General features: G+C 36.0%; 1 protein-coding gene across 1 annotated transcript; it reads left to right on the top strand.

The window, feature by feature from the left end:
* Positions 1-2,678: 2,678 nt before the first annotated feature.
* On the top strand, positions 2,679-8,956 carry LOC6047908. Its single transcript, XM_038258193.1, has 5 exons — positions 2,679-2,888; positions 7,384-7,520; positions 7,622-7,751; positions 7,815-8,378; positions 8,443-8,956. Exons 1-5 carry the CDS (start codon positions 2,801-2,803, stop codon positions 8,538-8,540), a joined length of 1,017 nt encoding a protein of 338 aa, XP_038114121.1. The 5' UTR covers positions 2,679-2,800; the 3' UTR covers positions 8,541-8,956.
* The last annotated feature ends 6,594 nt before the right edge of the window (positions 8,957-15,550 follow it).

A 15,550-nucleotide genomic window follows, 5' to 3' on the forward strand; every position in this document is an offset into this window, starting at 1 on the left:
GTGTTTTAAACTATCTAATGACTTGTTTGTTCTTTTTCAGATTGTTCAGATTGAAGTGTAGATTTTTACCAATTAATAGGTTTGAGCTAATTCTTTTATTAAAACTAGAAAATGTAACAAATATAACGCAGTAAAATGATACAATACCAATTATTTTGTTAAACGCATACTTTAGCTTATAAAGTTTATTTTTATTCATAGTAACGTATGAATGATTGAGTTCTTTGTTTAAAATGCCTTAAAACAGATTTTTATTTAAAATAACCCTCGATATAGAATTATCAAACAAGTTGATTGGTTTTATATGAACAGTAAGATGAATTGAATTAAATCAAATTAAGATTTTATTTTTATTTTTTTAAACACATTTTTCCAAACATTGTTGCCAAATAAAATAAAAATATCTATGGAAAAATTTTGGGAATTTTTCCCGAACTAGGAAATCGCTCTAGTCGAGAATTTGGAAAACAAAATAACACTTTTTCATAATTCCAAAAGCATCACTTTATTCATTGCACTTCATAGAAAATGGGAATTGAACTAAAAAATCTATTGTATAACAATTGGTTGTATCATGACTTCAGTTTTTAAAAGTTTTTCTTTGGTTATAAGATTGAAGTACTTACAAATCATTGAAAAAGTACTGTTGTTTTCTGTTTGAAAATCGAGCTCACATTTTTTTTTAAATTATCATTCATCAATTAAAATTTTATCATTTAATGTTCAAGAACATATCGCTCAACTCCTTGGTTCATCATACACTGGTACTCCCCCCTTAGCAAGAGTGATTCGTTTGGATACAACATCGATTTCATTCACTGGTGGAAAGATTCCTTGCGGGATCGGATTAAGTTGTACCGCAATGCAAAAACGAAGGAAAAGAAGAAGAAGAATTAGGAAGTGGGAAGCATGCATGCAAAGAAAGGACACGGAAGGACTATTCATTGATTTATGAGAAAGACGATGCTGGCTGGTTGGTTGGTGGAACGTGGGGAAATGGATGGAGCTTTTTTTGCGTTCGTTCGTTGCCTATGTTTAACCTTTGGGCGAGGGATTTATGAAGGCTCCGACTCGCAGAAAGCGATGCAATATATGAGGGCAAGGTGCAAATGTCGAAAGGATCAGTTTGCCGCCCTCTCCTCTTTGAAATAAAGTGCATACAGATCGGGAATCTGAGCTGGGTTTTTCGTATCTTTCAGCTTTAGAATGGTGGCACGAAATTGAAGATTTTATGCAGAATTAAACTGGATGAGGCGTTATTGGTTTTTGGAGACGATTCTGCATTGAGGTAGGTAATGAATGTTTGAAGTGAGAAATCAATACTTTAGGATTCTTGAACACGTTATTTGAGCAAACTTTAATACATTTTTTGAAACAACGTCTACCAACTAACATTGATCACTCGACTAGTCAAAAAGTAGACCAATTTGCAAAAGTTCTCCCCCCAAGTTGAGTAGCATCTCCAAAGAACCCCAAATTTTCATGGATGTAAATAATTAAATTCAATAAAACTCCATGATCATAAAATCGCCTCATCTAGGAGAGACAGCGACAAAGTGGAGTGCTAGTGGCATCTCACTGGTAGAGTTTCTTCGACCACGTGCAAAGTGTATCCAGGTAATAAAAGTTGATCCCTTCGAGAGAGACGGAGAAGGAGGTGAGTTGGTTTCTTCTCGTCCGGATGTGATTACCATGCCAGGGCGTTGTTGGCACGTATCACGTGTGAGTGGTGGGGTGGGAGGGTTCTTTCGGGCACATACACAGTCCGTCAGGGTTGAGGTGCAAAGGCAACATAAACACGCACTTCTCATTTCCTCCTCGCTGTGATGAGATGAACCCGGGATGGACCACATCAGCTTCATCGAGAAGGGTGTGGTTGTTTGGATTATCGTTTGGATTACTTAAAGTTGCTTCAATGCTTGGAAAAATGAGCTGGAAATTGATTGCTAATTCTTCAAAGAAATTCATGTTTCATATTTGAAAAACCATATCTATTTTACAAGTAGAAGGTTTAGATAAATTTTATTTGCTAGTTGAGCAAGGTTTCGTAACAATTTCCCATATTCTGGGCACCCTAATCCCCAGTCATCACTTTTGATCAAAACATGACCTCACACCTCCCGACAACCATTCCGTCCAGCTCCGGCCAGCCACCATCCGGTGAAAATTATCTCCATGTCACGTCTGGCGTCAATAGATATCTTCTAAATTGTACAGAGCCCAGCATATCTCGATGTACAGCAGACGTCTGTGCGTACTACATTGCTCTCCGATCAGTCACGAGTCACACGCTAGTTGTACGGTGGTGACATCAACCAGCTTCCTCATCCAGTAACTGTTGTGCGCGGAGTTCTTGGGGCACAACACCCGTCAAGCTCGATCACCTGGAAGTTGTTTTGTTTGCTCTCCTTTTAACCTAGATCCCAGCACTGTCTCCAAACTGTGCCACGATCTTGGATTGCCCAAGCCTGTTGACCATGCCCAACTAGTTCAAAGCTATAGTGAAGAATCGTGTTCTTCATCGGGTAGTAGTTTCCACACTTTAAGTGAAATGTCCCACGGGAGATTTCACTTCGTATGTGGCTGCTCCGTACCGTAGTTCGATACGATCGGCTCCAGATAAGAGCTTCCCCTATAAAAGACCCCGCACTGCGTTGGTATCGGTTCAGTATTGGATCTTCTATCGCGTACTCAATTTCACGACCAAATCGGAAAAATCTCGCGGAACAAAAAAAAAACCCGTCAATTTCAAACCGTCTGTCGGAAGTTCGGAGAGTTCAGCGGCCAAGGAGTAGACAAGATGGCGTGCGTGGCCTTGGCGGCGGTACTCGTGCAGCTGATTATGGTGATGACCAGCTGGGGTGGTGGAGTGTCGGCGCAGTTTGCAGGTATCTACTAGCTTGTTGGTGTGGCTCACCAGTGTGACGTGAGAGGAAAACTGATGTTCGGAGATAAGATCAGATCAATACGAGGGACAATGTGTTGATGTTCACGTGTGTGGGAGTGTCTTTGGAGTCGACAACAACAACAACAACACCACAAGAAAAAGAAGTTGAATGTTGTGTGCTGGAATCGAACCATCTCGTGGTGGACTCTGTCTGAGAATGTAACAGTTCGCTTGTGTTGTAAAGGAAAAATTGGTGTTTGCAATTAGTGAATTGACTGAGACGAGGAAAAGAGCAACAGACGTAAGATTCACCCAATTTAGGGGAAAAAAGTAAATTTCTCGTTGATTAAAAAAAAAGCATGGGTAGAGTACATGAAGAGTAGTTCAACTTTTTCAAGGCTGGATTTACAATTAGGAAATGCTCATTTAACGACATGATTCGAAATCCGGACACTTTGTAGCATATTATTTTTTTGTTCTAGCTGGCTAAAAATTAGTTAATAATTAGTTTTCATCAAAAAAACTTAAACTGTTTATTTTTTTTTATCAAAACAATAAATATTTCATTTAAAATTTTGTTAGAATTTAACGGAATCGAAACCATTAATTTCTGAAAAATTTCAGTGAAATGTTTTACATTTATTGTAAACTCATATTTTTACTTAATTTTTTGGCATTGACTAAAGCGTCAAATAAATTGAAAATTAAAGTAGATGTTACAATTCATCAAATAATATTGATATTGATTATGTGAACTTATATCCAAATAATTGATGAAATAAGATGAGGTGTCCGGGTTCCGAAGCGTCCATTTTTTCCATTTAAATGTTTCAATAAAATAATCTAAAAACCATGTTTCGATGAAGAAACTAATTTGCCAACGGAAATGACTTTAATTTTTTATAAAGTTTCCCATTTTGAGTTAGAGGCACTGTCGGGGTCATTTTTTCATAAATAATAAGTTTTTTTGCAATTAAAATATTTTATGATGGAAAACCACCACTGCAAAAAAAAAAAAATGTTTGAACACCTGAGAAAAAATCCTACATTTTAACTTTTTTAAGCCTGATCTTCAATAGAAAATTGCGTTTGTTGTACCTTTTGCATTTTATTTTTTTTACTTCGATGTAAAACAGGGATCTCAGCAACCGATAGTCGATACTCGACTGATATGTGGATCAATTTGATGATAATTTTTACAAGAGTTTGCGTTTGTTGATTGTAGGTGAGACTTTTTTTGCAAATCAAGTTTTAGTGACACAAAGTGAAACTGAAAATCACCAAAATTGTATATGGGTAATTCTCCGCCAACTCACACAGCAGTTGCCCCGACCCCTCTTCGATTTGCGTGAAACTTTGTCCTAAGGGGTAACTTTTGTCCCTGATCACGAATCCGAGGTCCGTTTTTTGATATCTCGTGACGGAGGGGCGGTACGACCCCTTCCATTTTTGAACATGCGAAAAAAGAGGTGTTTTTCAATAATTTGCAGCCTGAAACGGTGATGAGATAGAAATTTGGTGTCAAAGGGACTTTTATGTAAAATTAGACGCCCAATTTGATGGCGTACTCAGAATTCCAAAAAAAACGTATTTTTCATCGAAAAAAACACTAAAAACGTTTTAAAAATTCTCCCATTTTCCGTTAATCGACTGTGAATTTTTTTGGAACATGTCATTTTATGGGAAATTTAATGTTCTTTTCGAATCTACATTGACCCAGAAGGGTCATTTTTTCATTTAGAACAAAGTTTTTTATTTTAAAATTTCGTGTTTTTTCTAACTTTGCAGGGTTATTTTTAAGAATGTAACAATGTTCTACAAAGTTGTAGAGCAGACAATTACAAAAATTTTGATATACAGATATAAGGGGTTTGCTAATAAACATGACGAGTTATCGTGATTTTACGAAAAAAACGTTTTGAAAAAGTTGGTCGTCATCGATCATGACCGTTCATGGTCACCCGCGACAGACACGGACGACGAAACAAAGAGAAACGCAAAAAGTAACTTTTTCAAAACTTTTTTTCGTAAAATCGCGATAACTCATGATGTTTATTAGCAAACCCTTTTTATCTGTATATCAAAATTTTTGTAATTGTCTGCTCTACAACTTTGTAGAACATTGTTACACTCTTAAAAATAACCCTGTAAAATTAGAAAAAACACGAAATTTTAAAATGAAAAATTTTGTTCTAAATGAAAAAATGACCCTTCTGTGTCAATGTAGATTCGAAAAGAACATTAAATTTTCCATAAAATGACATGTTCCAAAATTTTTTAACAGTCGAGTAACGGAGAATGGGAGAATTTTTAAAACGTTTTTAGTGTTTTTTTCGATGAAAAATACGTCTTTTTGGAATTCTGAGTACGCCATCAAATTGGGCGTCTAATTTTACATAAAAGTCCCTTTGACACCAAATTTCTATCTCATCACCGTTTCAGACTGCAAATTATTGAAAAACACCTCTTTTTTCGCATGTTCAAAAATGGAAGGGGTCGTACCGCCCCTCCGTCACGAGATATCAAAAAACGGACCTTGGATTCATGATCAGGGACAAAAGTTACCCCCAAGGACAAAGTTTCACGCAAATCGAAGAGTGGTCGGGGCAACTTTTCCCGATTTCGTGTGAGTTGGTAGAGAATTACCCATATTTTTTTCAGTGTAGTCCTTATCCATACTTTCATTTTCACCGAAGACACAAAATCGATCAAAATATTCCTTCGAAAGGTATAGATTTTAAAATTTTCATAAATCATTTGTGTATGGACAACTGCCAAATTTGTATGGATAAGTATATGGACAAACTAATGATGCAAAATGGCCGGATTGAAAAATATTTAAATTAAAACCGAAAAAAAGTCCGATTTCGTGGAGAATTTCTCTTTTGATGTCTTGAAAAATTGTTGGTTCGTTTTAAAAATTCTACTACCCAATTTTTATTCATTTATTTTTTATTTTACTCGTGGTAAAGAGTTCATGTTGAACAACTTTTGTTTTACGAAAAACGAAATGTTTTTGTTTGTTTTATTTTCAGTATTTATTATTGCATTTATCTTGTTTATTTTATGTTTGTTTTTGATAGTATGTGGCTTACACTACCACTTCCCTTCTTTACTTTTTGTCTATTTGGTTTTTCATGATTTTATAGTCACTTTGTCATTTTTCTGCACGTTTTTCAAAGTTTTTAGTCTAGAATGAAATCTTTAACTTTTGAATTTTTTAAACATGCTTAGAGACATAGTCTGGGCCAATACAAAAAATACTGCATACTTATTTTAAAATAAAATCAAGAAAATATTAGTGAAAAACACAGCCAAAATTGACCCCAGACAAAAATTTATTTTTTTTTAAACATTGGCAAAGTCACATTAAATAAGTCACACTTTTAAATCTAAAATATTCTTAAATTTGAAGCGTTATTCATTCAAATTCTTTTCAAAGATCGAAAATTGGCTAAAAATTTAATTTTTGACGAATTTTTAGATCGAAGCCCGCCTAGAGGCGGGGTTGGGTTGCAGAGGATCAAAATATGAAACTACATTGCCTTCCCGTTTTGGCAACACGACCTTTTGACCCATTTCCATGCGTCAAATATGACAAATAGATGAGACTAACTTAATTTTTCTTCTAAACTGTTGATCGAAAACCAATTCAAAACTTCTCATAATAATAAAAAAAAAACATAATAATTAACGTTGATTTTTGGCAAGCAATTATTACAAAAACAGCAGAAAACTTCACATTTTTGTTTATAACATTGACAACAAAACAATAGATTAAGAGTTATAACGAGTTGAAAAATGAGGGCTTATTGCCTTACCTCAGTGAGGAAGGCAAAATTGCTATTTTTTCCGTATGCCTTTCTTTTCTCTTAAAAGTCCTAAGCCAAACATATCAAAGACAGAAAAGCGAAAAAAGCACTTTCAAGATAAGGATTTTGATAATTCACTTGCTTATTTTTTATGACCAGGTAACAAAACTGATACTGGGAATGTACGGACAAAGTTTCATTCAAATAAAAAAAGGAAAAGTTGATTTGTGAAAACGTAGAGAATTAATCACTCTTAGAATACTTTTGAATGTTTGATAGAAAACTCACAATCCAAAAATTTTAGTAAAATGGTCATTCATTCACCAAAAATTGTTTTGTCCTGCTCTCAGTTTCATGTTGTGTACGATCTCTCTAACATGTTTGACGCTTAATTGCTCGTTCAGTTCACTCTGCAAGCAATCCTGTTCCAAAACCACAGCAATTACTGTCGTTTATCACCCAAATGCGATGACGCGCGGCGATTCCTTCCAATCTAGTTCATGGTGCTTTACTGGCTGTATAAGGCGCTTCTGAAAATCACGTTGACACGCAACAGCTCCCCGGAGGCGACAATCCCATCCCATCCCATCACACAAACTCACTCACACATCAATTTACGCGCGCGCTTCAAACGCGCAAACTTTCGACCGACAAAATTTTCTCATTTTCCACCGTTTTTCCCAGGACCGACGCTCGCCTGCGGGGGCACTTCGCTGCTCAAAATGACCACATTGATCTCGCCGGCCCAGATTGGCACTAATGGGGGCTCCGCCAGCAGCTGCACCTACACCATTCGGGCCATGAATCTGCGCGTCTGCCAGGTAAGGGGTTCCTCGCAGATTTCGAATTCAAATTTTTCGGGGGAAACAACACCACTTGGTTGACCTGCTTTTTCTCTCTTCCCTCACTTTTCGGTTTGCAGCTCCGGCTAGACTTTAACACGTTCAATCTGGCCCAACCGACGGCCGATCCGTACCCGAGATGTGTCAACGACGTGCTGACGATTGAGAACATGGATTTCCATTTGTGTGGCGCCAACGATGGGCAGCACAGTAAGTTGTCGGGTTGGGATGACGGGACTCGGTTTACTCATGATCATTTTTGTCCCGTTACAGTTTACGTGCCCTTTTCCCCGACCTACAACGACATGACAATGACCATCGACTTTAAGCTGGCGGGACGTACCCTCGGAGAGCAGGCCCCGTACTGGAACATCCGCGTCCAGCAGCTTGAGTGCCCCGTTGGACCAGCCTTCGCGTCCAAACTGGCCAACCGCTTCATCCCGGAAATTCCACCACCCTCCGGCAAAACCTTCAGCAACGATTTGGCCACGCTGGCACCGACGGGTTGCTTGCAGTACTTCACGGCCCCAACCGGCACGATCAAGTCGTTCAACTTTGGCCCGGGACCGTACATCGGAGACACCAACTATGCCATCTGCTTCCGGCGGACCCGGGCCAACCGGATATTGAGTCTGCACGCGGACGTCTTCGATCTTGGCTATGTCGAAATGGGTGGCATGGAGTGGACCGATAACGAGTGCTACTCGAACGTGCCTACCCCTGCACGATCCGAGGACTACCTGTTCATCCAGGATGGTCATTACGTCGCCGCGGGTGGAATCACGCGAAGGGCTAGTCGGTTCTGTGGCCAAAGCATAATCCAAAACACAGTGGAAAGTGAGTATTGCGACTCAAAGTTAACAATATCAACATAACCGTAAAAATCAATCCACCTTTCCAGCATCCTCACCGGGACCATTCGTGGTGTACTTCAACAGTGACAAGCTCATTGAAGCGTCTCGTGAGATGGGATTCCACATCACGTACGAAATCGTCTAATGGCAGAACAAACACAAACAAAACCCCCGTTTTCAATCAATCTTTGGCCTAGAATAATAACGAATACTTAGCATGCTGAAGATATGCACCGTTTACTCCACTACTCATTTGTTGTCTCGTCTTTGTATGTTTAAATGATTTTGCATTTAAAAGTGTTATTTTTTAAATGATTATTGAAAAGAAATAGACAGAAAGCAGTGCTGCCACCTTGCCAAACAATCGAATAGTATTTCATAAGAGTGTCCTCTAATAAATGGTAGCTGTTAGATCATAAACTAAGATTTCGAAATAATATACATTCCCCGAATCTGTTGTCGTACTATTTAAACAAGTGTCGAAACTTTGAGAGAGTTGACATAATTACGCGTCTTACTATATTCAATCCGTTGGCAATTCAATACTTAACCCTTTGGTGGTTTTATCAATCAACAAAAAAAGTTAAACCCTGATGACAAATTCAAAACTTTTGTAGATTTATTATGCAATGGCTCCTTGAAAAAAAATAGATGCCAGATCCTTGCCCATCTTTTGGTGTATATAACATTGAAGTTTGGAGCTCGGTACAGACCTTTAAAGTTTGGATGTTGAAAATAAACGCTTCAGTGGCCAAAGTGCCTCAAAAATGTACATTTTTGAAAAAAAAAACTTTTTTTTACGGGTTGAATCCTGTTTAAAATTCAAATGCAAAGCGCCAGCTTCTGTTACGTCCAATTAAACTCATATTTGGGACTTAGGCTCAGTATGCCCACCGGAACAAACCCCTGAATGCCCGCCAAAAAGGAATTTTTGTTACATTATACTGAATATACTTTACTATTGAAACTATTTTGAAATTTTCTAATTTTTATAGTTAAACATAATTGAGAATTTTAAAATCATGCCATGCATTGCAATCTCTGACTTGATTAAAAACCTATTAAAAAAAATATTGTTCAAAATCAAAAAAAATATCAACACTGTTTCAACAGTTCCTAGATCGATAACGACTTTGAGAAAAAAAATGTTGTTCAACACTCAATCAGATAAAAAAAACAAAGCTTTTCATATACAATTGCAGTCTTGCTTTTCCATCTAATTTAAAAAAAATAAAACCTTAATAATTTAAACACAAAATGTCTTCAAAACATTTTATCAATATAAATTGCTGACATATTTAGGCCGTTGCAAATATTTTTGAAAGATTATGTCGCCCCCCCCCCCCGCTACAAAATTAGTCCGAAAAACAAGGGGCAAAAAAAATATTTTTTCAAAAATCTTTTTTTGCATTTTTGGGTTGGATTAAAAGTATTTTGAATTTTTATGAAATTCCAATGCACAGTGGTCCGAAACCGAAATCTAGCGTGACAAAATTGATAGCGGCCACACGTTAAGATTTAGAGCTTTGGTGTCTTCGGGACAAATGATCAGTGTCAATAGGGGCATCTTTTGGTATGGTGGACGTGGACATTAAGGTGGTGCAAATTTTAGGGTGGTTCAGAAATTTTTATTTTGGCGGGATGACGAGATAGCGCTTTGGTGTCTTCAAAAAAGTTGTAGAGAACACCATTCTGAGTAACTTTGTTGAAGAGCACAAAGCTCTATCTTCAAACGGGAAGTTTCTAGAGCCATTTTTGTAATTTAGTTGAAGTGTTTATGAAAAAATGAGTTTTTTGAATTTATCAACTCAGGCTTGTGTCGTAGCGAGTTGAAGTCTTCTAGACATTTGTAGAGCTTATCAAAACACACATTTATCTCCTAAGAGAGCAAAAATCGGACCCTTAAAACGAAAGTTATAGCCAAAATACGATGAAAAATACGCCATTTTGAAATAAGAATAACTCGAAAAGGTGGTGCAGTTTGACCTCGCTCTTAGAAGCTTCTGAAAGTACACACTTTAGAGTACATTTGCTGAAAATATCTCGGGGGTCTTTTTTGTTTAACTTATTTAATCTCAATTTGAAAATGTGCATTTTTTAATCGTTTTTTGCCCATAGCTTTTGATAGAATTGACCAAAGTTCATTTTTCAAGAATAAAAATGTTCATTTTGGCAAGCTCTACAATTGTCTACAAGGGCTCAAAAATGTTCTTAATGATCTAATGTTTGTAAAAGAAGAAACATGTTTTGCTGAAATATTTCAGGAATAAATTTAATTATTTTGTTGATTCCTGAAATATTTCAGCCAAAACTTGTTACTTCTTTTACAACCTTAAGATCATTTTGTACATTTTTGAGCCCTTTCACGAATGTTTCATATTTTTTCATTGAAAATCGGACCGTTAGTTGCTGAGATATCGAAATTAGAAAATGGTGTGCTGTGTGTGTGGGACTTAGAAAACATCAATTTTCCTGTTTTTGAACCTTAGCATGGCAATATCTCAGCAACTAAGGGTCGTATCAACAAAGTTCAAAAGTGCGAAATATAGAGAATTATTTCAGCTTTCCAAATATATTTTTTTCAAAAGCGGGCAAACATGTGCACTAATTTAAAAAATTAAAAACCTAAAAATGGATTTGACTTGAAAACGGTGCACTTTATCAAAATTTCACTACAGTACTTTTTGATTGCAAATTCGATTTTACATCGAAAAATTAAGTTGAAAAATTTTTGAGACCAATTTTTCGATTTTTAAAAAAAAATCAGTATTGCGTCAAAAATTCATAACTCGCTCAAAGGTTTTTTGCACAACCTGGAAATTTCTGAAAAGTTGGCATTTGATGTCCTCTAAAACATATTAAAAAATAAAAAAAGAGTGTTTTTTTGCAAATCAAGTTTTAGTGATAAAAAGTTAATTCAAAAATCACCAAATTTTTTTTTACCGTGCATCATTTTTTTCATTGTAGTCCATATTCATACTACAACTTTGCCGAAGACACCAAATCGATCAAAAAATTCCTTCAAAGGATACAGATTTTTGAATATTCATACATCATTTTTGTATGGCCAGCTGCCAAATTTGTATGGAAAATTATATGGACAAACTAATGATGCAAAATGGCTTCTTTGGGCATACCGAAGACTCCAAAAAAGTTTCAGTCGGATTGAAAAATACAAAAAAAATCGAATGACCGATATCTGATAGAACTGCTCAAGTAGTAGACGAAATACGTATTTGCCAAGATATTAAAATATATTGTGGAATTAAAATGAACAAGTCGTCTTTTGTATTCATTTATATAAAAATTTCTTCAACACCAAATTTAAAAGGCATGTATAGGAACCCAGTTTTTACTTTGAAAAAATCATGTCTCAAAATCATGTTTCTAAGTAACTGCTGCCATTTGTTGAGTATGGTATGGTACCACCCTAACACGGTGTAGGTCACCCAACTGGCCAAAACAAGTCCAAACAGTAAAAATACGGGGCTAATTATGTTGGTCAACCCCTGCTTCAATTTTGAGCCCAATCAAAGCACTCTTGTTCTCGGCTATGCTGTTTTCCTATGGAATTGCTGTAAAAGGCTTATTTCAAAAACATATAAAAAAATACACAACTTTCATGTTCCAGAAAAAATAAAAATCATTTTTATCTTGAATTTAAATTCAGTCAGTTTCTTAGCGTTCACTTGACCCGATTCAACCCTCATTCCTATCACAAAGGGTCTGAGAGTTTGAAGCTTGAAATTTAAACGCATGCGCGGTAAATGTCCGTTGCACTTCTCGGAAGAGCCATCTATGTTATTTGCTTGCAAGCTCTTTGCCACAAAAATCAAGCTTTTCATGATAAAGCTTTCTCCTGGAAAGTTCAACAAATGGTGATAACGGCGATAACGGTGATAAGGCTATATTTTATCTTGAAGCATTCAGGTTATCTGAAAGCTTGTTATAGGGAATTTTGGCTACAAAATTAGTTTGGAAGCTTGGTGGTGCTCCCCGATGGCATAGTATTTGTTTTACAATTCAAATATTTACTTTGATGACTTTTTCGATTAGGTCATACAAAATAACATTAATGACTTAAGATAAAAGTCATGTTTGTTCTGTAGGACACTGACAAAATGTAAATATTGTACAATTATGATGCTATAAATCCCAACTTATCACATTTTCTTTGATTCTCGATTTAGTTTAGCTGTTTTAGAGATATGATTAGAAAATGTGTTTTTTTTTGCAAAAATATTTAAATTGGATACCTTGATAAACAGTAAAAAATAATGTAAATTTTGAAGCTGATATTTTGGAAGTTTCAATATTACCACTTTTATGGCGTAATTTTACTTCAATTTAGACTGAAAAAGTGACATTACACCAGAAAAGTGGTAAAGTTACACATTTCCAGAGGTGAAATTACACCTTTTTTCTGACATAAAATATGTACCCCTTCCTAGATGTAATATTACCATGATTTCTTTTCTGTGTAGCTAAACAATAAAAGGGTCTATTTATATTGACCACGAAACTCCAATTCCAAATTTCAGTCCAATTTGAACACTTTTGATCTGGATTCTCCTGGTTTGACGTGTAATCGCTATACACAGTATAAAAATGTGTAAATTTAAAAACTGAAAAAAATGTAAGGTTTAATATTACCTCTTTCATGATGTAATATTACCTCAATTTAAACTGGTAAAGTGGCATTACAACGTAAAAGTTTTAAATTTACAATTTTTTAGATGGAAAATTACACTCTCTCTGATATTAAAGATGTACTCATTCTCAGATGTAATTTCACCATGATTTTTATTACTGTGTATAATTTAAATATTGTTTTATATTTAGCTGAAGTTGTAAGTTTATTTGACATTGTTTTTAAGTATTGTCAATTTAACAGAAAAATACGAGTGACTATTTTCAAGCCAATCATTTATGTTTCAACAAACCAACAAACCAGACGTTTATCACGCGAGTGCCCAGATCATAACCACGCGTTCAAACCACAAACCGACCATCGACCCATGGCCATTTGAGGTTTCTGTTTGCAATGTGTCAACCTTATGACCCCCACACTGGCCGGTTGTTGGTCAAATGCAAATTAATTGCTGCCGTGCGATCGCAGCCATGAATTTAAAACCTATTAAATCACAACAAACTCTAGAAATGTTTACTTTTTGGGGTTTGCTTTGGGGCGACTTAATTGCGAAAATGTTTTCATTGAGTCTTCTGAAACTCCAATTAAGGGTACAACACGGTCGCATGTTTGGCTGTTTCCTGTTCGAAACAAAAAGAAAAGTTGTTTCCGGCAGACCGGGTTTTCCAGTCATTTTTCCAGCTTATCGCGCTTTTGAAATTTTCCCGGTGTAGCCGATTAGCAATAACAACCGCTTTGAAGTTTTGGAATGAAGTGGTACCAGGAACAACATGGGAATCGTTTTTCAAGGATTTTCCAAGAAACACTGTTTGCTGAAATTGTTTCCAGGTTGCAACCTAGACGAGTGCAATTTCACCATTTTGGTCAAAATTGAAATCCCATTCAGTTGAGCTTCTTCTGAAGTATTCCATGCTGGTCAACAAGCCAAACGGTTGCACATTTCGAATGTAATTTCAGTTGCACTTGACCATGCTAGACTTGCATGTTCTGTGAGGAAATCATCCTCCAGAAAATCAACAACTCTAGATTTGGTCTGATTTTAGCTATTACTATTTTTCATTGTTTATATATTTTCGGTCGACCAAAAACGATAATTTTGAAACAAAAATATTTCAAAAACAATCAGTCAAAACATATATGAATTGACAGAATAATTTTCGAATTCTTTGAGAACAACTCTAAAACATTCCAAAGGTCAAGTAGATTCTCAGTTACATCGGATACATCCTTCGACGGATACTTTTACTGAAAAAATACGTTAGTTTGTACTTTTTTGTTTGTCTTGATTTTTTTTAACTTTTCGAATAAATTACAAGTTGAAAAATCATAAAGAAGCATCAAGTATTAACAACCAAAGCTACTCCCTGCACCGGTCTTTCCATTTGGGTCACGAAGACAGTGGATAATCCGCTTGTTGATTTCACTACTGTCCATCCGTGAATTGTAACCTGATCTTGAAAAGAAGTCGAGTCAGAATGCAATTTTTTTTTTGCAAAATAAATATTAATAATAATAATTTTAGCTCAAAATAATTTATTTTTTCATAGGTCAATAACGAAAATCCTAGTAAAAGATCAAAAATAGGCACTTCTATCCTAGAACAAACCATCAATCGACGGCTATCCCTTACAATTACGTATCGATTTCACATTCCCACTACTCACAACTGCCACTGAGCGCAATCAGATTAGATCTGCAGAAAGTTTCCGTCCGACAATAGATGGAGCCCCACCACAACAACAGGAAGTATCAATCGGTTGATACGCCTGAATGTCTGCAACAATGCAACGATATGCAACACCCCCCTTTCAACCCACCACAGGAAGGGGTCGTGTGGTGAGTACGTTTCCGATGATGATGGTTGGCTGAATTGTGGCAGTGGGAAATTGAAGTTTACGTATTTCCAGCCAAAAGGTGAAAGCTTTCAGTTTTAAATTGTAGGGGCGTGAATTTCCGCGGCAGCTCGTGATGATGGCGCACGCACTTGAATGTTGGTTGGTGAAGGAAATTAAATTAATTACAGTTTGAGGGGGAAAAAACTGAAATCGGATGCATATCGATTGCTCGAGAAGTAATAAATTTTAATTGACCTGTTTCAATGTGAACGCAGTTGGATTTTTTCATTATTGGTTAAAGCACAACATGATTATTTTCTGTCTTGTCTTTCAAGGTGACTGATTTCAGTTTCTATCATTAAACTCTGTGAATCTTTTAAATGTTAATGAAATTGGCTAATTTGGTAAACTTTAGATGGATCAATTTTTGGTTATATTTAATTTTAGAAATTATGAAGCTATGCAGGCAGTAACAAACTTTACAACAAAATTTGTTTTTAACCCTCTACATAACATTCCCTTGATGGGATGAATTTACAGTTGGAATTGATTTTTTTTAATTAGAATTTCACTCGCCAGGATGCCATGTCCCAGAATTGTTTATTGTAGTTGTTTTATAGAATGGAAAAATACAAAAGTGCTCGGATCGATCCCAAATTTGGAGTGGGA

This window comes from Culex quinquefasciatus, chromosome 2 (genome assembly GCF_015732765.1).
Source record: "Culex quinquefasciatus strain JHB chromosome 2, VPISU_Cqui_1.0_pri_paternal, whole genome shotgun sequence".
Lineage (NCBI taxonomy): Eukaryota > Metazoa > Arthropoda > Insecta > Diptera > Culicidae > Culex > Culex quinquefasciatus.